Consider the following 23790-nt stretch of genomic DNA (forward strand, 5'->3'; position numbering starts at 1 on the left):
TGGCCAGGGCCCCAATAGTAGAGTGTTCAACAGTAGCAGATTGAATGAACATGGTACTTAAAATTGAAATAGAAGAAAACATAACAATGAGGGGCGCCTGGGTGGCTCAGTTGGTTAAGCAGCTGCCATTGGCTCAGGTCATGATCCCAGGGTCCTGGGATCGAGCCCTACATTGGGCTCGCTTCTTGGCGGGAAGCCTGCTTCTCCCTCTCCCACTCCCCCTGCTTGTGTTCCCTCTCTCGCTGTGTCTCTCTCTGTCAAATAAATAAATAAAATCTTAAAAAAAAAAAAAAAAAAGATGAACCAGTCAAGCCGCAGATGCTGCATAAGGAAACAATGGACTTATAACACATAAAAGAAGCAAAGTGGCAGAATCTTGACTAGCAAGTGCTTCCTGTCCTTCACATTGCAGTAGTATTTAAAACTTGCCAAATCCTTCTCAGACCTCTGCTGCGCAGCTCCATCATGTTACCTGACAACATGCAAATTTGCTCTGCCTCCAGGGCAAATGTATTTCAGTCTGGCTCACAACTCAACAGTTTATTCAGCCTTTCGACTCACAGTTCATAGTTTGTGAGGTCGGGGGGCACCTGGGTGGCTCAGTCGTTAAGCATCTGCCTTCGGCTCAGGTCATGATCCCAGGGTCCTGGGATCGAGCCCTGCATCGGGTTCCCTGCTTCGTGGGAAGCTTGCTTCTCCCTCTCCCACTCCCCCTGCTTGTGTTCCCTCTCTCGCTATATCTCGCTGTCAAATAAATAAAATCTTAAAAAAAAAAAATAGGTGGCGCCTGGGTGGCTCAGTCATTAAGCAACTGCCTTCAGCTCAGGTCATGGTCCCAGGGTCCTGGGATCGAGCCCCACATCGGGCTCCTTGCTCGGCGGGAAGCCTGCTTCTCCCTCTCCCACTCCCCCTGCTTGTGTTTCCTCTCTCACTGTATCTCTCACTGTCAAATAATAAAAATCTTAAAAAAAAAAAAAACAGGGCGCCTGGGTGGCTCAGTTGGTTAAGCGACTGCCTTCAGCTCAGGTCATGATCCTGGAGTCCCCGGATCGAGTCCCGCATCGGGCTCCCTGCTCAGCAGGGAGTCTGCTTCTCCCTCTGACCCTCCCCACTCTCATGCTCTCTCTATCTCATTCTCTCTCTCAAAAAAATAAATAAAATCTTTAAAAAAAAATAGTTTGCGAGGTCGGTCACAGACAGGTGGTGACACTCAGTAGCTACATGAGCATGCGCTCGTGTGCTTGAGGCCGAGGTTCTTGTTGCTGTGTATAAGGAAGATCCCTTCCCAAATAAGAACTTTAAGTCCTTGTAACTAATTAGCTTTCTCTGCATTGTTTTTAGTTTTCAGCCACAATCTTGTCGAGAAGTAATTAACTCTCGGGGTGGAAATTGCCTGTGCATGGTAAAAGACACTACCAACTTAGCTTCACAAAGAATGGTTTTCCTTCATTGCTTAAACAGGCACCAAGGGCCTACGTAATTACAGTTTACTAAATAGGTTAATAGAGCTCAGCCTATAAAAAGCAAAAACTAGATACTTAAGTAGCAGCTTGAGTTTCTCTAGATATTATGATGCCCACTTTAAAGACAGAAACTGAATGCTAATAAGGACGGGACTCTTACTGTCTTTAAAGTTACCAGAACGGGCGCCTGGGTGGCTCAGTCCTTATGCGTCTGCCTTCGGCTCAGGTCATGATCCCAGGGTCCTGGGAGTGAGCCCCGCATCGGGCTCCCTGCTCAGCAGGAAGCCTGCTTCTCCCTCTCCCTCTCCCCCTGCTTGTGTTCCCTCTCTTACTGTCTCTCTCTGTCAAATAAATAACTAAAATCTTAAAAAATAAAAAAATAAATAAAAATAAAGTTACCAGAACAGATGAGGACCTTGTGTGTGTTTTTGTGCCAAAGTGTGCATCTATGGACAAACCCACTCTCCCCCAGTTAAGAATTCCTTTCAAGGGATACCTCGGTGGCTCAGTCAGTCAAGCGTCTGCCTTCCGCTCAGGTCATGACCCCAGGGTCCTGGGATCGAGCCCCACATCGGGCTCCTTGCTCAGCAGGGAGCCTGCTTCTCCCTCTGCTGCTCCCTGCTTGTGCTCTCTCTCGCTATGTCAAATAAATAAATACAATCTTTAAAAAAAAAAAAAGAATTCCTTTCAAAACAAGTCATAACCCACTTTGAAAGATAATCTATAATAATCAAAAATCAAATTACTTCTGATGTATTAAAAAATAGGTTTGCAAATATTTTAATAACATTGAAAATACTTATAAGTGAAATATTATTCAAAATTAATTTAAAGCATGACCTCAATCAAAAATATAATAAATGCATTTAAAGAGGACTGGGAAGAATTTTACCAAAATGTTAATACCTGAGAGTAATAGCTCTCAGTGATGGCATTATTTGTGATTATTTTCCATAGTGGGTATGTTTTACTTTCTAACATATTTTTTTCTAACATATTTTTTTTTAAGATTTTATTTATTTATTTGAGAGAGAGAATGAGATAGAGACAGAGAGAGCATGAGAGGGGGGAGCGTCAGAGGGAGAAGCAGACTCCCTGCTGAGCAGGGAGCCCGACGCGGGACTCGATTCCGGGACTCCAGGATCATGACCTGAGCCGAAGGCAGTGGCTTAACCAGCTGAGCCACTCAGGCGCCCTCTAACATATTTTTTAAAAGAATTTATTTAGAGAGTGCACGAGAGCAGGGGGAGGGATACAGGGAGAGGGAGAGAGAGAATCTCAAGCAGACTCTGTGCTGAGTGTGGAGCCTGATGCTGGGGCTCGATCTCATGACCCTGAGATCATGACTTGAGCCGGAATCAAGAGTCGGTTGTTTAACCGACTGAGCCAGCCAGGCGCCCCTAACATATTTTTTCATCAAAAAACTAACAGTACCATCAGAGTTTAGTTGTGTAAGCAAAACAAACCTTTTATGAAATTATTTATGAGACATGAAGACACTAAAAATTATTAATCTGATGATTTAGGAAGGCAGCTGAATTTGTTCACAGCAATTTGCTGGTTCTAACTCATTTCAGTGGTTCAGTGCCCTTGAATATTTTTTTAAACTTGAGTTTAGAACTCCCACTACTTTTAGTTAGGTGTGACTCTCTGCAAACAAGCCCATTTTTGCACTTACAGCAAAAGAAATATGTGAAAGTGTCTTAAAAATATAAAGCAAAACACAAAGGCAAGTACTATATAATCAGTTCTTTGTGTAAATTATGGTCTTTATTGACAGGGATATTATCACTGTGTACAGAGCAAAGACTTCCCCGTGGTGCACAGCTGTGGTCACTGTTTGTAGAAACCATGTGCTTGGGGTGTGACTCTGCCTCTTAGACTGAGAGTTTGCTTTTGCAAATAGTCCAGGATAAAACGGAGGAAGCTGCAGCCTGGAAGCTGGCTAAGGCCAGGCCTAGATCATCGTCAATCCAGTCGCTGTTTACTGAGAAGTTTCACAGCAAGTAACTGTGCTGCAGGATACCAAGATAGAGAAGAGTCCCTTCCCCCTGCCCGGCACATAGTTTACACGTATTTCTGAAAGTCTCTCATCTAATTCTCAGAACCACCCTGTGAGGTAGGTAGAGGAAGCTGTATTTTACAGAGAGGTTAAGTCGTTTTCCCCATGTCACACGGAGCCATCGCTGGAACTCAGGCCCTCTAACGCTAAACCCTGCGCTCTGTGTCATGGCTGCCTTCTGCACTGACAGGCCCTGCCTGCCCATCAGAGGCCTGCAGTCTAAAGGGGAAATAAATACACAAGTATCAGTGCAAGGCCGTATCGACCAGGTATTCTTGTGGAGTGCAAACAGAGTAGAGGAGAAAGAGGAGGAAGGCAATTGATTAACTTCCTTCTGGCCTGAGAACAAGGCGCCTCCTTACTTGTGCCATAGATCTTCAAATGCAATATGGCTTTTGTTGGTGCCAGCCTAAAGGGAATGCTATTCCATAAAAGGCTGTCAACTTTCTTTCTCTTTGTACATCTCCTTTTACATTTCCCTGTGTCCCATAGCTCCTTCCTCTTGTTCACTTGTTGTGAATTCCAGTCTCTGGATCCGTATCTCTGTTTCTTTTCCTGAGTCAAAGGAGATGTATCTTGGCCTTTTTATTCCCCTTAACTGTACCGATCTCAGTCTTCTGATAGATCTTCTTCCTATGCTGTATCTTTCTCTCCATGTCTCCTGTCATTTTATTTCTTCCCTTGTTTTTCTTGCTCTGTCTCTGCTTCCAAAGCCCATAATACAGAAATGAAGTGCAGTTCTAAGCAAAATAACTCATTTCAGAATAGAGTTTCATTTTCTCTGTTATGATTTTTTTAAAGTAGATGGGTGGATAGAGACCTCCAAGGTCTCTCAGTTCTGGAGCTTGAAATGAAGATATTTCATGTGTGAACCTCAGTTGTTTTTCCTTGATGCATTTTTCTGGATAGGAAGAAAATGTCCTTGATCAAGGGTAGCAGCCTGCACATGGCACATCTTCATGACATTCACCTGAGTGTTCTCAGAGTCTCTTACTAGTAAATACGGTATTTTCAGTTTAAGGCTAGCAAAACCAGGGAGCAGAATGGGGAGAGTTCTGCTATCCTATCCCTTAATGGTATCCAGATTGGGGTTTAAAGGAATGGGAGAGATAGGGTAGAAACCAGAGAAATCCCACCATGGCCCTCCCTAACTGGGAGCCTTAATCAATTCCCATTCAAGGGAATTTTGTAAATGAGTTCTCATTTTGTAAACAAGTCTTCTCTTGACATCTGGTAACCCAAACCTCACTCTCAAAAACCATCTAAGAGGCATAACTAAAAACTCCTTAAATCCCAACTCTACAAGATGAAATCACCCTGAACACAAATCAGGAGCCCTGGGTTCTAACTTGAGCCTTGCCACGTCATAGAGTAGCCTGTCAGTTTACCATTCTGCACCTCAGTTTCTTCATCTATAAAAGGAAGTAATATGATCACCTACCTCACCAGGTCATTTTGAGAACCAAGTGAGATTAATATATGTGAAAGTGATTTGAAAAATTGTAAAGGCATATACAAATATGAAATAATATACAGCAGCATCAGAGCCCATAAGCTACACTCCCCACATTTAAATTTGTGAGGAAACAATTAGGAACGTGGTTATTAATCAGAAACTATATTGTGAAAAACAACTACTCTTCTCTTGTTTATCAAGTTTGAAGGCAGCGTAGTCGTTAGGCACACTGACGAAGGCAGAGGGTAATGAGTTCAAATCCCAACTCTGCCACCAGCCGTGTGAACTTGGGCCAGTTTTTTTTTTCTTTGCTCTGGGTCATATTTTGCACACACACACACATACACACACATACACAGGATGATAGGTTCTTTGTGAGGATCCAATGAGATAAGCTTTAAAGTGTTTGATACAGTGCCTGGCAGGTAGTAAACATTCAATAAATATTAACTTTAAAAAGTATCAAATGTTTCTTAAGCACTGGCAATGTGCCAGGCCTACCTTGGGAAACAAAATGAAAAGACACCGTCCTGTTTCAAAGAGCTAACAGTTTGGTGGGGAAACATACATACAAATAAAACCCAACATGCTCACTACTCAAATGCAAAAGTGATCTAGAAGGAGATTTATAAATGTGCCTAGAAGAAACAGATAGATAGAAACCTTCCTGGAGAAGGAAACACAACTCAAAACCTTTGAAGGGTGAGTAGAAGTTTGTGTTAAAAAGGCTTTATCATTTGCCTAAGGGGTTGAAAAGCCAAGGCTCATGTTTATGCTTGTTGGCTTTCTGGTGATTCAAGCTTAACATTCTGGTGACGTTGACAGCCTGGTGTTGGAAACTGACTTTACTTGCTATTTTCTATATGTGAAACATCTGTTGTTTTGTTTTTGTTTCATAGACTCTGTAAGAGCTGTACAGACAACTTCTTGCATAGGGCCTAGATTGGTTCCCACCATTTAAAAGTGTTAGCATCCTTGGTGCATGCTGCTGATCCCTTTAAGGAGAGAAGGCAGGGAAGACTGGTAACCACTTGTCCCTCTCTGGAAAAGAGGTGGAGGTGACTGGGATAAACCGGTAGGGAATAGAAAGTGGAATGCATAAGCATTTGTTCTGGAGACAGTGAAGAGTTTACGCATAGCTGTCCTTTGTCCACATGCAAATGTGAAAATACAGAAAGCTTTGTATATGCCAGATACCTTGCTACCAAATTGAAGTGTCTTTTTCAGTTCACCAAGTATGTTAGCAGTGAATTTGGGAGTTAAGAGATGTTACTCTCATTGGAAGAAATTTCAGACTTTCCTTTGGGTGTTCTGTTTCCTTGATGTTGGTTAAATTCCTCAACTTAATAATATGTAAGACGTTAAAAGCTGTTACATCAGTAACATCATGTAACTGCCATGTTAGAGAAATTTAGTTGGCATCTAACTGAGATCGTCTGTTATCTTATAAAAGTCATAGAATCATAAGAATTTAGAACTGGAAGAACCTTAAAGAGCTTGGAGTTCAGCATCTACATTTCACAAATTTCGAGGAAACAGTGGCCAAGAGAGGCTGAACCGCACTGTTTCAGAGAGTCAGTCCTGTTATGGGGCCTTCCTCAGCATGTTGCATGGTGATGATGGGAAGAGACCCACAGAGCCTTTCGATCGCAATAGGCATAAATGAATTGTCCTCCCCGCCACGTTAGCTGGGGCAGAGAGAGACCAAAGCAAAGGAAAACGTTGGGAAGTCCCAAGAGGGAGAGAAGCCAGTAATGTTGAAGCTACTGTATTGGCCCACGTGACTGGTGCGGAGTGAAAACGAATCGTTTCCAACCCATTCGAATTTAGGGCACCTGGATGGAGAACTTTAAAAAAAGAAAACGTTGTCAACAGTCCCCGAGCCTGCCTAGTATCCTGCCCCGGCGGCGGGAGGCAGTACCGCGGGTGCCGCAGGAAGTCTGCAGACCTGGTGTTCCACCTCGCTAGGCAGACTGAGAGAGGGACTGCGGGATTCTGTAGCAGGATTTAATGCTTTTAGGGGCGACCCCCGCCCCCTCTGGCGGAATTGCAGCAGTTGGCAGGACGTGGAAAAGCCATCTTTGGCCTACAGAGGGATCGTTTCCTTAAGACTCCTATTTGGACGCAAGAGTGCTTGGTAGATCAGCCAGGCGGGCAGATGGCCACAAGCCCACCCGTCGTCTCCTTCCTCCTGCCGAAGAGAGATGCCCGGGCCCGGCCCGGAGGGCTCGCCCAGCCTCGTGGTGGGGGGTCCCGACCGAAGGCCTCTTTCTACGGGGCTTTCTCGGGGCCTCCTCCACCGCGCCCCCTTCGCCTGGGGCTGCGGGGCCGAGGACGGCAGTGGGCAGGTGCGGGGCCTTTCGTCGGTCGGGCCGGCCCCGCAGGGAGGGGGACGCGTCCGCGGTGACGGAACAGAAGCCCCGAGAGCCTCGGCCCTTCCCACCAATGCCTCGGCCCCGCGGCCGCTCCACGCCGCTCGTGCGGGGCGCAGCGCCGGCGCCCTCGGGACCTCCCGGGCCGCAGCTCGCCGCCGCCGCCCACTCGCCGGCCGGCCGGGGGAACCCGGGGAAGCCTCGGGGCCTAGGGGAGGCGGCGGCGGCGGCGAGACCCCGCCCCGCCCGGCCGGCCCGCGCCTATCGCGGCCGCCGGCCTGGTCACGCGGAGAGTGGCGCTGCGGGCTCGGGGCCAGCGCCCGGCGGCTGCCGGAGTCGCGGCGGGGCCGGGGCCGGGGCGGGGGCGGAGGGCGGAGGGTAGAAATAGGGGCGGGCGGGCCGCGCCAGCCGGGAGCCGCGCGGAGCCGACCGGAGCCACGCCGAGGGCGCCGAGCGCGGCGGCCGACCCCGCGAGCACCCATGCTGCTGACGCTGGCCTTGGGCTCGCTCTTCTTCCCGGGGCTCTTCGCTCTCTGCACCTGGGGGCTGCGGCGCGCGCGGCCCGCATGGAGCGACTCCGACTGCGTGATGATCAGCACCAGGTACGCGCGAGGCCGGGCGCCGTCCGCCCCACCCGGCCGCGCGCCGGCTGCCCCGCGACCCGACCCGCCGGCGCCCGGCCCTGCGCCGCGCCGAGGGCGGAAAAGGGGGGCGACAGGAAGCGAGGGGGCTGCCTCCCTGGCGCCTTGCCCTCCGGGGCGCCGGCCGGAGCTCTCCGCGGAGCCGCCGTCCTCCCGGGGAGGGAGAGGGAGGAGGATGGAGGGCGCCCGCGCGGGGCACGACCGGGCGGGAAGCTGCTGGTCCGTCTGCCCGCTGCCTTGGGGTCGGGAGCGCGGCGGCGGCGTACCCTCCCTCCCCGCACTGGCAGCCCAGGCGAGAGGCAGGTTGAAGGCTCTGGGCTTCACGCCGTCCACTGGACTGGATTTTTCTTTCTTTTTTTTTCCTTTTCTGCCGCACGTTAGGCTGGTTTCTTCAGTGCAGGCTGTGTTGGCCACCGGGTCAGGGATCGTCATCATCCGCTCCTGCAGCGACGTGATCACCGACAGGTAACATCCAATGCCAGGTGAAAGCAGCACCTACGACGGCGCTGAGCTTTGTTGAAGTTTCCACGTTTGAGCGGCTCCCAGGCGCTCGTTCTTTTATCAGCACATGCGGCTAGGTAGCTGACTGGTGGGAGAACTCGGGCACCATAATCAGTCCCTCCTCCTCGCCTTATCTCTTTCAGCCTCTCCCACTTAGGAGTAAGTAAACTGAAGAAATACTAGAGAAAGACAGGGTCTAAGTCTAATTTAAGGTGGCCCATCGATTCAAGTTCTTTATGAGATACCTAAGTGTGAGAATTACTTGGAAGTGGGAGTCTGGCTTTTGGGTCTTTTAAATGATTTCACTCAAGTCCTGCCCTGGAGCATTCTTTGGCCAACGTACGTCCAGTGTGGTTAGCAGAGACCCTCTGTGGAAAGGAACAAATCCACCAATCCTTTCTTTACAAGTGCTGCTCCCTTGTTTCCTCTGGATTTGCTAAAGGCAATGAAAAGGTTTCTAGTGCTTTCAGGAAACTGACCTGTACCCAAATTAGAGCTCAGTCCAGAGGCAGGTCAAGAAATGTGCATCTAGTGAAACAAATCATAAAGACCAGGGCGGTCTACTTGGTATAGTGTTTAGACCTGGGCAATTGTGGACCCCCCCCTTTTTTCTAAAAAGCCATTATTTTCACCCGTCTTCCTGGAACCACTCTTACCTTCTTCTCGTTAAAGAGTGATAGTCAAATGTGCAGGGAAAGTCTCACAGCCTTTCCTAGTCACTTTCGCATGTTGACTCTGCAAAGTGTCCTGCTTTTTACGAGTTGAGACTGGAATGGGATGGGAGCAGGAGTGGGGTATCCATTTCCCTGTGGCCTGCAAATTCAGTGTCTGGATCTTACTTGGGATTAGTCCTGCCATTGTGACTTTTGTGCTTTTCTTCCTACGCCTCTTTTTAGACAAAACCAGCTATCAGCAATGAATTATAGATGCTGAGACAAGATAGGTCAACTGACCTTGACTGCACACACCAAAGGCTAACAGCATTTGCTTGGCTGGGTTCAATTTTTTATTTTCATTGAGCATTTTCTGATCATGCAACAAGTTCCCTCACTGCCCCGTTTGCCACATCAAACTTGAAACCAGCCTCCTTTGCAAAGATTAAAGTGACAAATGTGACTTTGCAGCATTTTTTTGAGCTGATATGAGGGCAAGCAGCAGGCAGCCACTATACATTTCAGAAGATATTTGTGTTTTCCCCTCAGAAGCTCTGTGTTTTTAGGGGCTGGATCATGGTAGCACACCTGAGTTTGGTTTTCAGGTTCCTCCTTTTGTGTATCTTTATGCCTTAGATTCTCTGGGCACAGAATGGAGACAGACACCTTTCTGTGCCCTCCGCCTTCGCGTGTATGCATAAGGATGTTCTAAAGGCACCTAGGTCACCTTTTAAAAAAAAAAAAAGGCCTTTTGGGGCTCATATGCTATACATTCAAAGATTTTTCTATCATATGCCTTTTTTTTTAAGATTTTATTTATTTGAGAGAGAAGTGTGACTGCACTCAAGTGGGGGAGGGGCAGAGGGAGAAGCAGGCTCTCCACTGAGCAGGGAGCCTGACATGGGACTCGATCCCAGGATCCTGAGATCATGACCTGAGCTGAAGGCAGATGCTTAACCGACTGAGCCACCCAGGTGCCCCTATTATATGCCTTTTCATCTTATGCCTTCATACAGAATATATATCTATAGGTCCCCCTGAATTATATGCATAATGTGGTGGTGGACCAAAGATTTCAGGAGATTCTTAAAGGAGTCCAGATCCCTAAACGGGCTAAGAGTCATAGCCCTAGGCAATTTTACCAGTTTAAGCACTTATATTTGGATAGTGCTTTTTAATTTAAAAGGACTCTAACACTTCTAGTTTTTTAATCCACACAAGAACTTTGTCAGGAAAGGAAAACAAGAATTATCCTGATACTACAAAGAAAGTTAAGTCCCAGGCTGGTGGTAGTTAAGATTACAATCCAAACCTCTTGGGGCGCCTGGGTGGCTCAGTCGTTAAGCGTGTGCCTTCGGCTCAGGTCATGATTCCAGGGTCCTGGGATCGAGCCCCGCATCGGGCTCCCTGCTCGGCCAGGAGCCTGCTTCTCCCTCTCCCACTCCCCCTGCTTGTGTTCCCCTCTCTCGCTGTGTCTCTGTCAAATAAATAAAATCTTTAAAAAAAAAAAAAGATTATAATCCAAACCTCTTGTTAATAAGTCTTCAGAGAATTCTACACAATTTCAGATCTCATTGAATTGGTACGGTGTGCAAAATATTAAAATCCTAGGCCCCACTCAAGGGGAGGGGCTGGTTATATTTCAGCTAAGCTTTTAGTTGTTCTTCATAGCTTTTTTACTTGGAATTGCTTCAAGAAAGCAATTGGAGACCATAGATGGGCAGTAGAATAAATATCACACCTTTTTACCTAAATGGAACCTGGCTAATGATTTCAAATACACATCTAGTGTATTTGCCATTACTTACTTGTTTGCCTGTTTCATTGCTTCTTAATGATCCAGTCATGCCGTGGTAAGTGTGGATCCGTTCAGAACAGAAATTTGAATGGCACCCTCGCTAGAGTATGTTGCCAGTGTTGCAGTTCAGTGGACTGGCTTCTTAGGAAATCACCTGGGACAAAGTTAAAAATACATATTTGAGCTCCCGAGGCCTAGCATGTCGAGTCTCTGGAGAGTAGAGTCCTTACCAAGCACTGCAGGTGATGCTGGGGTTCAGGTGGTTTGGGAATGCCAAGCCATGAAACTAAACGGTTTCTTCTATCTGACACATGGGTGCTCAGTAAAAATGTGCTGATTGAGTGAAGCCAATCCTTCTCAGCAGAGTAGATGATTTCTATTTTGATTTTTCCCACATTTTCTGTAGGATGATTATTTCTCAGTTGGGAACAAAACTGTAGAAATTAGAGACTTTCCTTCTAATCTGCTCTGGGACTGTGATAAGCAGTCATTTAGACTCAGCAAATACGGATCTAACCCCTTTGGGCAAGTAAATGGGAAAACTGTCTTTTGTCCCAGCTTCTTTTCTGGTATCTGATTGCTGTAAGGTAGTCCTTGAACTCTGGGCTCCTTTCCAGATGTGCTTTTCTTTTTCTTTTTCTTTTTTTTTAAAGATTTTATTTATTTATTTGAGAGAGAGAATGAGATAGAGAGCATGAGAGGGGGGAGGGTCAGAGAGAGAGGCAGACTCCCTGCTGAGCAGGGAGCCTGACGTGGGACTCGATCCCGGGACTCCAGGATCATGACCTGAGCCGAAGGCAGTCGCTTAACCAACTGAGCCACCCAGGCGCCCCCAGATGTATTTTTCTTAATGAGCGGAATTGGGATTAGCCATAGAATTGTAAAGAGCTTCCCAGAGACTCCCTAAGTGGGGTTGCAAGCAGATACACAAGGAAACTCCCAACTATTGAGCAACTAAGTGGAGTTAACCTGGAAATATTGGATTGGGCATTTGGGATACCTTCAAACAAGTTTCTTGGTGGGGCTAATGAATCATTTATAGAGATATCTATATCAAAGTTAGCTTATATCACAAAATGCCAGAAAAATCCATTAGAAAGGAGTAGCTAAATCAGGGAAATGGTGAAGCTAGTTACTGAAACACATGGTGCTGAGTGAGTCCCCTGCTTTCTGCCCCTGACACTTACTAACTGGCCTCGCAGTTGAGAGAAAACTCTTCACTCACCTTATTTATCACTGTCAGCATCTTCCTCGTAAAGAGTTTGGAGTAAAAATAGCTGATTAGGTACAGAGCTGAAGGGGATGTGTTTGAGAAGCGGCTGACGTTGGGCCTTCGCAGGTGACATCCATCATCCTCTCAGGGACTGTTCATACGCTTTCTTTTAGGCACTGGCTTGCCCGAGAGTATGTCTGGTTCTTGATTCCGTACATGATCTACGACTCCTACGCCATGTACCTCTGTGAGTGGTACCGAACCAGAGACCAGAACCACAGACACTCGCTCACCACTTTTCGGAACTTCCTGAGTAAAAACCGCCTCATGATCGCGCACCACGCGGTCATTCTGTTTGCCCTTGTGCCAGTTGCCCAGGTATGGCCTTCCAGAACAGCCATCAGCAGACTTGGTCCCTCGTTTCCTCCTGTTAAACTGGGTATCTTGACCATTACTTACGAGCCTGGACTGTCCCTCTTTCTTTCGCCTTCCTCCGGTGCCAGTTGCCTGCGGAGTAAAACCTCCCCGGCAGATCCCGCAGGACAGAAGTGCCATCTGCAGTGTTGCTGGTCCTCCTTACCAGCGTCACCCTTTCTGCAGGCCCCCAGCCCTCTGTGATTCCCTAGGCTCCGTCAGAGGCTCTGCCTTCCGTTTATACGCTATCAAAACAGTATCCAGTACAATACGAAACAACCTAAAAATTGTTTTTTAAAAAACGAGAGCAGCTCAGTCACCTGGTGATTTGCTCTAGCAATGCCACAGAGTGCCGAATGTGCTCTACCAATAGCACGACAGCTCGCTCTCCAAGCAGACGGCCTTCTCATTTCTCCTCGGGTCCTTTTCCCCAGAAGCCCCCCTCCCCCGCCCCCAACGAGGAAGAGAGCCGGGAATGCAGAAAGGCAGTTAGTAATTCCTGAGTGACAGGTGCTGGCCTGCAAAGCTCATCGCTTTCTACTAATAATTAGGCGTTATTAGAAATGACAATTAGATATTATTCGCCCTGTAGCAGAGATGAAGAAACTGGGGGCTCTAAGAGTTTACTTCTTGTACTCGGTGGAAGTCAGTGACAGAGCTGTTATTCTGTGCTGTCCTGTTTTTTTGACAAGATAAAAGGAGTGGTGGGGAGTACATTACATTCTTAAAGAAGTTTCTCCTGATTGCTTTGGGACCCTGACATCTAGCACGGGGCCTGGCACAAATTTTGTTGAATTAAACTGGCCAAGTGCCCTTGGCATGACTAAGGTAGATACCCAAAAGTAGGCTACACGGTTCCTTCCGGCTGACATTGAAATTCAGAAAAAGCTTGGGGCGTGATGCGATCAGCTGATCTCTGAAGTTGTCTCTGGATCCTAGGGGATTTGACCCTCCAAGTGCTATTGCTATGGAAGCAGCAGAGTATTAACCAGGTCTGTACTCACTCACTTAGCATTTCCCTTTCCCTTCACGGTCTCTCATGACTACCCTTTCCAATAGCCCTCGTTAGAATTTTCCTCCCGGTGGTTCCTTAACCTCTAGTTCTTATTTCCCATTTCTTCCCTTTTCCTCTGCAGAGGCTCAGGGGAGACCTGGGGGACTTCTTTGTTGGCTGCATCTTCATGGCAGAACTGAGCACTCCGTTTGTGTCCCTGGGCCGAGTTCTGATTCAGGTATAGATGCCATGGCTGTAGTGACGGGAGGAGGCGGGCCCCGCTCTCCCCTGGCGGACTGGGGGGCTTGTGGAAACCCCTTAGTGCTAGGAATGGTGGGACAGGAGATCCTTCAACAGATGCAAAGGTCAGTTGGTCTTCTGAGCCTGCGGGGGGGCGGGGGCGGGTGAAATTGTACTTTTGATTCAAATTCGATAGTTTTTTAGGTAGTTTTTCCTGGCTGCAGATTTTTTTTGTTTCGGTGTTTTTTGTTTTGTCGTTGTTAAATCCACTGTTCCTGTGTGCCTGTCGGCTGGGGGCTTAGGCCAAACTCAGTATCACTGTTGGAAAAACTACGGGCCCGCGTGCACATATAAAGGGAGCGGCACTCAGCCAGCTTTGCCCCACGTGTCAGGAGACCCGACGCTTGGCTGTGCTGCTGCGGCCCGGCGGGTGGTTCCCGGAAGGCGCGGCCTCGCTGACGGCCGCCTCCTCCCCTTTCTCCTGCAGCTGAAGCAGCAGCATACCCTCCTGTTCAAAGCTAACGGAATCCTCACGCTGACCACCTTCCTTTCCTGTCGGATCCTTCTTTTCCCTTTCATGTACTGGTCGTACGGCCAGCAGCAGGGACTAAGCCTACTCCAAGTGCCGTCCAGCATCCCTTTCTACTGCAATGTGGCCAATGCCTTCCTCATCGCCCCCCAGATCTACTGGTTCTCTCTGCTGTGCAAGAAGGCAACCCGGCTCTTTGACCCCCCCCCAGGCAAAAAGGACAGCTAGGTGCTCCCGGGAGCCAGGCAGAGAGGGTGCCTCCTCCACTCAGTATTCCCACGGACCAAATTGGGCCCTGGGTGGCTTCAGCCCTTTGGGTATTGATAAGCAGATGGGTTTGAGTTTTTCTAAAGAAGCTTCGTCTGACCTCCCTCTTCTAACCTGCCCCTTTTGCAAAAGCACTTTTTTTCTAAGTGACAGCGACTGGATCCCGTCCGACCTCCACCGGCAGCAAGGTGGTTTTAACGCAAGCCCCAGGATCCTTCCTTGAGTCTTACCTCAAGGATTCTGGGGTAAATCCAGTTATGAACATGTTCCTCCCAGCTTGCTTGCTTGGTGTACCTCAAAGAAGCATGGGGTGTGGAGACAGGTGGACTAGGGTGAAGTGTCTGGGCACCCGCCTGGCCCGAATATGGGCGGCTACCCGCCTTTCCAACCACTCAGGGCAGTATCTCCACTTACTGGGCCAGCAGCAGCAAGTGATGAACTTGGTTCTTGAAATACGTTCTTGTGATGTTGGCCTGGCAAATCATCGTGGGTAGGTAGTTTTTTACTGTTTACTAGATAACCCATCGGTCCTATGCCTCATCCTGTCATCCGCGTGCCAACACTGAATTCCCATGACTCCTGACTTCCGTTCAGAAGTCTCCCTGGCAGGGGGGCGAGAGGCAGGGAGGGGATCCTGAAGCACTTGAGTAGTTAGGGAGGCCCACAGGTCAGCGCATTGCAGGCTGACTTGGGAAGACCAGCGTCCAACTTGTGAGCTTGTCGTAAACTCACAAATACTATTCCTTTCTTAGCGTGGCCCCTCAAACCCAGCTTTCCCCACGTCCACACGCACAGGATGCTGCTGTTAAAACTGCAGGGGTAAAGCGACATGGTGCCTATTGAGCTCTTTCCCGGGGAACCCCACTCTTTGACACTGTCCTTTTCATAGGACGTGGAAACGGGCTTCTGTATTTCAGACCGTGAGAGGTCTCATCCGGGCTGCCTCCCGGTAAGCCAGGGCTTGTTCCAAAGCCCGTTCCCACGGGAGCGGACTGCCGCTTTGCCGCAGGAGGCTGGAGAACAAGAGTGCACGACAGCCCTGGCCAAAATCCGTCCCGTGGACTGACTCAGCTACCGTTTGCAAATAGGATCCTCTGGTGCCAACACTAATTCTTCCCTACCCACTAGGATGGGTTTTAGAAACTGCTACCATGAAGTTTTTTTTCAAATGGTAGTAAAAATCTAGAAGTTTTAAAGTGCCTTTTAATTCTTTGTTGTCCATGAACTTGTAAAGTACTCAATATGTAACAGTGTCTCAAATTCTATTTCAGTCTTTAATGGGTGCCATTTAAAAAATGTCAAATGCTGTAATTTTTTTTTTACCGTTTTTGTTTACTGTCAGTATATCTTTATAAATCACCCCCGTGGTGATTAAAGTGCACTAATACTTCCCGGCTTCTTCTCATTTGTGAAATACATCAATACCAACTTCTTTTCAGACCCATCCTGTGACCTCCCCGCTGTGCGCTGTCGTTTCTGGTCTGTGCTTGCATCCACCACGCAACTGGCAGAAGCAGGGTGTGGAGCGGTGTGGTCACGCTTGCAGCGTTCAGGAGGGCCTGGCTCAGACCTTACTCTCACATGTTTCTGGGGGTTCCGGAGTACATCGTTGGGTCCTAGAGTTCAAGCCCAGTGGTCAGGCATCTTCTGGTGCGTCTTCCCTTCCTACATGAATCCCAAGTAGGACCTGGGAGGGGACCAGAATAACACCTCATTTAGAGTGCGGGTAAGCGTATGAAGGTGATGGGGCATATCCTTTTTCCCTCCTTGCCTCTCAAATTAAACACCTCCCCAACCAGTTCTCCTAGTTCTGTGATACACACTGGACATGGGAAGGTCACATTTTTAAGCTTCTGTGTTCACCACTGCTCCCACTCACCCCTGAAAACCAGGACAGCCCACCCCAGGCAGAAGATAATTGTACCCATCCTTTAAACCCACCTCTGGTGTTCACCAGACTGTCTCACACAGCCCCTCCTGGATCCACTAAATGGAGTTCAGACTGTATGGCTGAAGTCCTCCATTCAGAACACACCCATTTTCTTGGGGTTATTAGTCTACTCCCCGACATTTAATTTTCTTGGTCCAGTGTTCTCCTTTTACAGTGGGGCAGGCCTCTTGGGTTCACAAATACATGGCCAACTGGTGGCAGAAGAGAGTTTTTCCCCCTGGCTGCCCCTTCCAAGACACCACGAAATGACTCTTGAAGAGGGCTGCCGTGCAGAAGAACAGAATACCTGTAATTTTTCCACTTGGGTGGTTTCACCTTTGGACTTCTTTGCCAAATTCTAAGGTGGATAAATCCAGTTATGAACATGTTCCTCACAGCTTGCTTTGTTCTTTAAGACTCTAGTTGAGCCCAATCGCAGAGCATATCTAAGCCTAGACTATTGACAAGAAAGACTCAGAGAGACGATGAAACTCAAATGAGAATTTTATAATTTGTATGTTACAAACACCTAAGAAACTATTTTCTTTACAGTTATTGCCATATATATTTTTTAGCTTGTGAACAATTTCACATAACCGAAAAGCTCATGTTTCTCAGCTCAAGCCCTGTAGACCCCACCAAGTCAGGGCCCTGCCGTTCTCTGAAGTACAAACATCAGAAGTTGCTGATCTTCTGCAGCAGGGTTTGGCGCCGTTCCTCAGGGCTAATGTTCTCAGCGATGGACTTCAGGAAGCGCTGCTCATTTACCTTCTGGAGCAAGGAGCTACCAGAAGGGTTGGCCTTGCTCAGGGTTTCGTAGCAGGTGAGGATTTCCAAGGCCAAAACGTAGAGCGGTTCACACACCTCTTGGTGGAGCATGGCCATGATGTGCAGAACATGACAGAATACCTGGGTATAAAAAAACAGGGTCTCCTGGGTCAGGTCCTGTTCTTGAGCCCAAGGGCCAACTGACCGTATCAACCTAACGGAGTCCAGGAGATCAGTCAGACTGTTACAGAGAAGTCTGACTACATGGCTCCAGCCTTCCATAGGAAGCCAATTACGACAACTCTGGCTGCAGAGAAACTGGAAAGCTCTCAGGAAGAGTACGGAGAGCTGGAGCTCCTGGGCAAAGGGCTTCAGGTTGAGCAGAGGAACAAACTGGATATATTCCAGGCTATAGGGGACGTGCAGGAGTTGTTTCTCCAACAGTCTCCTGGTCAACTGGTAAAGGTACTGCCACTCTTGGGGGCTGCACCAAGGCATGACTTGTACCAGGGCCACCAGAAAGCCCTTGCTGAACAATCTGACCTCCTCAGGGTTGCCCCCATCTACCACCAAGAGGGCCAGCATCTGCTCAGAGATGCTGCTGGACATGTAGCAGCACTCCATCCAGGCAAGAAGCCCTGTGCCCGGACCATACCCAGGGTGGGCTTGGGAGGTCCACTCGTCCTCAGAAAGCTTACAGATCTCAAAAAGCGTGGCTGGCACCTCACACTTGAAGTGGCCCTCAAAGACGTTCTTCATTCTCAGGCGCACCGTCCAGTCGAGCTGCTCCAGCTTCCGGTGGAGCCAAGACAGGGACTTGATCCAGGTGTCTGGGGAGAAGGTCTCCGCATTCGCCAGTATAATGTCACAGAGGATCTGCAGGATATGGATCACCAGATCCTTGCCATCCAAAGGGAGGCACCGTTTCTCCTTGGGGAGCTGCCAGTATTTGCTGAAGCAATCCAGCAGCTGGCACAGGCTGAAGATGAGGGGGAACGGAGAGCAGGCCTGGAGCCAGTAGTCCTCTAAACACGCATTTGCTTCAAGGGTCTGGATGAAGATCTTCAAACTGAGGTCCACCTCTTTGACGTCTAGCATCAAGAAAGGCAGGACGAACTCCTTTAGCACCTCATCTGGCTCAAGAAGAGCAGCAACCGGGATACCCTGGGGCTTCACGGGATTCATCAGGCAGCCCAGGAGCTCCAAAAATTGCTTCTCTTCCTTGGGTGTAGAGAACTTCGTCCAGACGGTTTCTTTGAGGCATGCCACCACAAAAGTAGTGGACGGATCGGGACCCTGCTCTTCCACGAACCTAAGGGCGGGGAAGGCAGTGAGAATCTGAGCCAGGAACTTGTGGGTGCCAAGATTGACCACAGCCATGCTGCACATTTTCTTCACGGTGATCTCTGGGTGCAATATTACCAGGCGGGCCACAGAAGCTACAGCTTTAGCTAAGCCCTGTTCAGAGGCACTCTGTGCGAGCTGGTTAAAAGTTGTATTGAGGTCCTCCTGAAACCCGTCCAAGTAAGCCAACAGCTTCTCAGAGAGACCCTTCCGCCCCCAGGAGAGCAGGGTGCCCGAGAGGACTTTATTTTTATCTGGCAGCGAGAGGTCTGCATAGCATTCTAGAATCAAGCTGATCACTTGTCTGATCTGAGATTCGGGGATGGCTCTGTCTGTCATGGTAACTTCCACCACTGTTTCCAGCAGCTTTAACACCAAGTCTGGCTCTCGGAAGAGGGCCCGGTTATTAACCAGGCAGGCTAGCCACTCGTCTGAGAAGGCCCACTTCTTCTCAGAAGCAAAAATGTAGCACATTTCCATGTGCCGGTCCATCTTCTGCTCAATAATGGCCATGGCAATCGAGGCGGTGATGTCCTTCTCAAAGCCCTTGTTCTTCAGCACCCTGGTGGTCTTCCTCAGGAAGTCCCCAACACACTCTGCCAGCTCTGAGACCACCTGCCTCTCCTCCTTGGACAAGCTGGTAGAATCCAGGTAGAGCTTCAAGTTCTGGCTGAAGGACGTCAGGCTGTCACACAGCCGGTAGCTGTCGTAATTTGTCCCCTGGCTGCTGCTGAGCATGGCCTGCAGCTCCTCCCCCCACTCCCGCAGCAGGCTGCACAGGAACTCAAACCCGATGAAGATCGTCTCGCTTGGAAGCTTGGCCAGGGAGGTCAGGCTGATGTCCCGTTCGGCCTCCTTTACCTTCTCTGCCAGTGCCCGTTGGTGATACGGGTTCTGCGTGTCCGAATTCCACACAGAGATCACCGTGGCCAGTTTGTCCAGATACACGGTTGCAGATACTTCCTGGGGGTCGTCCTCCATCAGGGCAAACACCGTCAGCATGTCTGCCAAATTGGCTAATGCACAGCACTTCATCCCTGGGCACAGGATCCTATTCTGGATTTGCTTCAGCCCCGTGAGCAGCATGGCCAACAGGGGCATAGTGGGACACACATCTGGGTCTGGCTTAAACCTCTTTGGAGGGTGGGAGAACTCATCTGAGGAGGACAAATACTTGTGGGCCATTGTTCTAAACTGGGAGAGCAGGGGGTCCTGCTGATTGCCTTTGTGCTTCATCATTTCCCACCAGACACTGAGGAAAAAGGCCACATCCGTTGAAGACGTGTCGACAGACATGTGCTCCAAAAAGCGCGCTAGTTCTGCCCGGCAGATAGTGGCGGGCAGGGCCATCAGGAGCTGGATGAAGAGTCCAGAAGCTTCCAGCGACTTGAGCAGCTCAAAAAGGACCGTGTGATTGATGGTGGGGATCATGTTGCCTACTGAGAAGAACACATCTTCCTGCCACCGAGTGTCAGCGTCTGAAGGGGTGGCGGGGCAGGGCTGAAGAACCTTGGCCCAGATGATGATCAGAGCTTTCTTCTTCCAGGCAAAGGGCTGGGAGCACGCTGTGGCGGAGGAGATCTCCCTCAGGGCCTCCACAATGGGCTGCCCAACGCGTTCCCAGTCAGACTTCTTCAATTCCGTCAGCGCTTTGGGGTGGAAGAGCTGTTCGGCGAGCAAAAAGCCCCCATGCAGAATAGTCATTTCCTCACAGATATTCACGGGTCCTGCACAGAGAGAAGCCGCACAAGACAGAGTGTGGTGAAAGATCTTTAAAATAATTAGTAGAGGGCGCCTGGGTGGCTCAGTCGTTAAGCGTCTGCCTCCGGCTCAGGTCATGATCCCAGGGTCCTGGGATCGAGCCCCGCATCGGGCTCCCTGCTCGGCGGGAAGCCTGCTTCTCCCTCTCCTACTCCCCCTGCTTGTGTTCCCTCTCTCCTCGTCTCTGTCAAATAAATAAAATCTTTAAAAAAAAAAAAAATTAGTAGAGGTCAGACGGAGAGACATCAGTTGGTAGGCTGGCAGTCGTCACTGGGGTTAGAGATGATAAGGGTTCTAACGGGGAAGGAGGGTTGGTTCTAAGAGCCGCTGCAGAGCTGGAATCAAAAGGACTTAGCTAAGGAATAAAGGAGGACTCCCAGACTCTCTAGCCTGGATTGGGAAGACAACGGGCATCACTGGAAGAACAGAGAATCAGAACAGCTCTGGAGGGAACACTGTTCAGTTTTGGTTATTTGGAGTTTGAGGTAGAACATTAAGGTAGAGACGTCCTCCTGCAATGGAAATGTGGCTCAGGGAGGTGTCTGCTCAGAGGGGATCAATGGAATGAAAAAGTGAATGAGATCCTGTAGGAAAAGCACGTGTAAAGGAAAGGGCTAGGCCCTCCAGCAAAGGATGGGCTGGCAGAGGATGTGGGGAGGAAGGGCTGAGAGAGTGAGCAAGGCAGTACCAAACAACAGGGGCGACCAAGTACGTACTGTGAACATGACAGTTGAGTTTTTTGTTTTTTTTTTTTAAGATTTTATTTATTTATTTGAGACAGAGAGAATGAGAGACAGAGAGTATGAGAGGGAGGAGGGTCAGAGGGAGAAGCAGACTCCCTGCCGAGCAGGGAGCCCGATGCGGGACTCGATCCCGGGACTCTAGGATCATGACCTGAGCCGAAGGCCGTCGCTTAACCAACTGAGCCACCCAGGCGCCCTGACAGTTGAGCTTCTAAGTAATGATACAGCCTAAGAGGGGCAGGGGCCAGGGCTGTGGGCACAGAAGCAGACAAGCCCTACCTTCCCTCTTTTCTCTTATAGCCTTGTCTTGCAAACAAATTTCAAGTGTTCTGCCTTTCAGGGAAACAGTTTACCCCACAGCTCTTTCTGTCGAACAGAAGAAGCTACCAAAGGCTCTGCTTCTCTGGTAAAAACCAAGAGGTAGATACAAAAAAATATTTTAGTAGATTAGGAATGAAAAGTCCTTTCTGCAGGGAGCCATGAATCAACAGACTTATCAAGGAAGGCATTTGGGGATGTTTAATTAGACATTGCTTTAAATCCTAGCTCAACCATCTAGAACAAGCTAAAGCTTCTCTAAGCTTCCCTTCTGTGTATGTGGGAAAAATACAGACTTTGTGTTAGACTGGGAGGATCAAATGATATATACTAGTCAAGCCCTCAACATTGAGCTGGTTGTTCAGCTCCCAGTTCCATCTCCCAGAGCTGCTGAGCGTTATGTAAGATACAGCTACTGTAAGCCTCTGGCTACAAAGAGCCTGATGAGTGCTCAATAAGTGTTGATTCCCCGCAGATCTTTCCAGTTGGCAGGACTGGAACCTTGTCACTATTCTTTGCCTTCCCTAGCTCAGTAACAGGAAAGGACATAGGTCTTCCTCAGGTAAGCTGCTTCTGGCCCAGAAACAAAATCAGAGTACAAACGCTACTCACTGTTCAGTATTCCCAACTTCTCCCCCCTTTCCCAGGGCCTGGAGATGCTACCCCTTCCTCATTCCCTCATGCCCCCAAAGAACCCATCTTTCCCAATTTCACAGGCCAGGAGCCAGCAAGAGAATCTTGATTCAGGAGACAAAAACGATCCTGCCCCTCGACTTTAAGGGAGCAGCAAAAGGCCAAAGGATCAACACTCCTATGCAACCAACTGGTGAAGGCAGTCCACCTTGGCTCCCAGTGGCCGAGGCAGACTCCCAGGAGGGTTAGGGTGCTGAGAGGTCTCACTGGGGATTTGCCCCCCCTTTTTTGGCTCAGGCTGCTCTCCTAGGCTCCCCAAATATGTCCCCTTATGACTCTGTAAATTTCAATTTATTGCACAGTCAGCTGAGATGTTTGTCCCCCAGTACCAATATTCCAGAGACATTATGTTCATTGTGCTACCTGAAGGAGTAAGTCCCAGACTGGTTAATAGCTGGGCAAATCCCAAGTGTTTTTATCACTACTGGTTAACTGGTGTTTGTAAGTGCCCACTCTGTACGTTTATTAAGTGCTTACTCCGTGCCAGGCACCGTGCAAGATCTCTCTTAATCTTCAAATCAACCTTTTGCGAACCATTCTTGTTTTAGAGACGGGAACACTGAGATTCAGAAACAATTTGCTCAGATGTCCCAACTACAGTGTGGTGGGGCTGCGACAGAAATCACCACAGCTGCAGGGCTCCAAGCTTCGAGCTCTACTGTTCCACCACTGAAGACCTGGCTGGCGACAGGACGACACCGTTTCTCCACAGCCTGTTCCTGGCACATCTTGGGGTGCCTCACCCCAGCTCTCTCACAACAGCCTCCTGGTCTCATCTCTTTAAGAGCATGTCCAGCAGGATGGGAGGCTGGACAAGGAGCCACCGATTTATACTAGCGCCCCCCTCCCCTCTCCCAGACCCCGCCTGTGAGGACTCTGAATCGAAGTGCACTGAGGTTCGAAACTGCCACCTCGGCTGCCGCGGCGCTCCCCATCGCTGCTGCTCGGATGAACTAGCTGTGCGCAAGGCACCGCACCAGACACGCTATACACGTGCTCTCTACCACAACGCCCCAAAACTCTGTGTGGTGGATACGTTATCATCCCCGTTTTATCGAGGAGGACCTCATGGGCTTAAGACGCTTGCTCAAGAACGCGGCAGCCGTCCAACAAATGAAACCGTCGGGGTATCCGGGATTCCCCGGGGCCGTCTTCCGAGCCCGGCATTTTCCAAAAAGCACGTGCAGGAACCCTGTCCACTTTCAGGAAATTTAACCTCACATCCGCTTGGCCCTTCACGTGGAAAGGCGCCCCGAGGGTACAAGATGCAGGCTTAGGAGCGGCGGGGCCAGGGCTGGAGCCAGGCCTCCCGACCCCCGGCCCCGCGGACACGCCCGCCCTCCCAAACCTTCCCCGACCCCGACGTCTCCCTTAGCCCGGGCCCACTCAGCACTGCCCTGGTCGCGGGTTTCGGGACGCACACCACGAGGGCCGAGAACGGGTAGTCGGGACACCCACCTAGGTCCATGGCGGCGACGCTGGCGGCCGCGCGGGCCGCCCCTCCCCCGCGACGCCCCGAGTGCGGCGCAGGCGCCACGGCACAATGGGTGGTTGGGGGGGCGGGACAATGGCCGCGCCTCGGCCCCGCCCACCACCTCAGCTCGGACTCCGCGCCGCCGGCCGCGGTCGT

At 49.6% G+C, this 23790-nt stretch overlaps 2 protein-coding genes across 6 annotated transcripts; one reads left to right on the top strand and one right to left on the bottom strand.

Annotated features, from left to right (window-relative positions):
- Window positions 1–7709: 7709 nt before the first annotated feature.
- TLCD3A (TLC domain containing 3A) lies at window positions 7710–23624 on the top strand. 5 transcript variants are annotated; one of them, XM_064583162.1, is made up of 5 exons: window positions 7710–7955; window positions 8376–8459; window positions 12333–12537; window positions 13710–13805; window positions 16043–16573. In XM_064583162.1, exons 1-5 carry the CDS (start codon window positions 7834–7836, stop codon window positions 16274–16276), a joined length of 741 nt encoding a protein of 246 aa, XP_064439232.1. In that variant the 5' UTR covers window positions 7710–7833; the 3' UTR covers window positions 16277–16573. The 5 variants fall into 5 exon arrangements, with proteins under 5 accessions (XP_064439232.1, XP_064439235.1, XP_064439234.1 ...); XM_064583165.1 differs by lacking the exon at window positions 16043–16573 and adding an exon at window positions 13513–13565 and having other exon boundaries at window positions 7711–7955; XM_064583164.1 differs by lacking the exon at window positions 16043–16573 and adding an exon at window positions 22709–23624 and having other exon boundaries at window positions 7714–7955.
- GEMIN4 (gem nuclear organelle associated protein 4) lies at window positions 17026–23746 on the bottom strand. The gene is made up of 2 exons (XM_045889576.3): window positions 23619–23746; window positions 17026–20372 (listed from the first exon to the last, which is right to left on the bottom strand). The coding sequence occupies exons 1-2, from the start codon at window positions 23626–23628 to the stop codon at window positions 17209–17211; spliced, it is 3174 nt and encodes a 1057-aa protein (XP_045745532.1). The 5' UTR covers window positions 23629–23746; the 3' UTR covers window positions 17026–17208.
- Window positions 23747–23790: the final 44 nt, after the last annotated feature.

The sequence above is a fragment of the Mirounga angustirostris genome, unplaced genomic scaffold (assembly GCF_029215605.1).
Source record: "Mirounga angustirostris isolate CCGP_5_RB_7025 unplaced genomic scaffold, mMirAng1.0.hap1 SCAF_17, whole genome shotgun sequence".
Taxonomy (NCBI): domain Eukaryota; kingdom Metazoa; phylum Chordata; class Mammalia; order Carnivora; family Phocidae; genus Mirounga; species Mirounga angustirostris.

What these genes read in the sequence shown, in the direction of transcription:
- TLCD3A (XM_045889578.3), top strand. Translation starts at nt 7,834, where the DNA reads ATGCTGCTGACGCTGGCCTTGGGCTCGCTCTTCTTCCCGGGGCTCTTC. An exon ending in TGCGTGATGATCAGCACCAG is followed by an intron (nt 7,956 to 8,375) that starts GTACGCGCGAGG and finishes GCCGCACGTTAG; the next exon opens with GCTGGTTTCTTCAGTGCAGG. An exon ending in CCCTTGTGCCAGTTGCCCAG is followed by an intron (nt 12,538 to 13,709) that starts GTATGGCCTTCC and finishes TTTCCTCTGCAG; the next exon opens with AGGCTCAGGGGAGACCTGGG.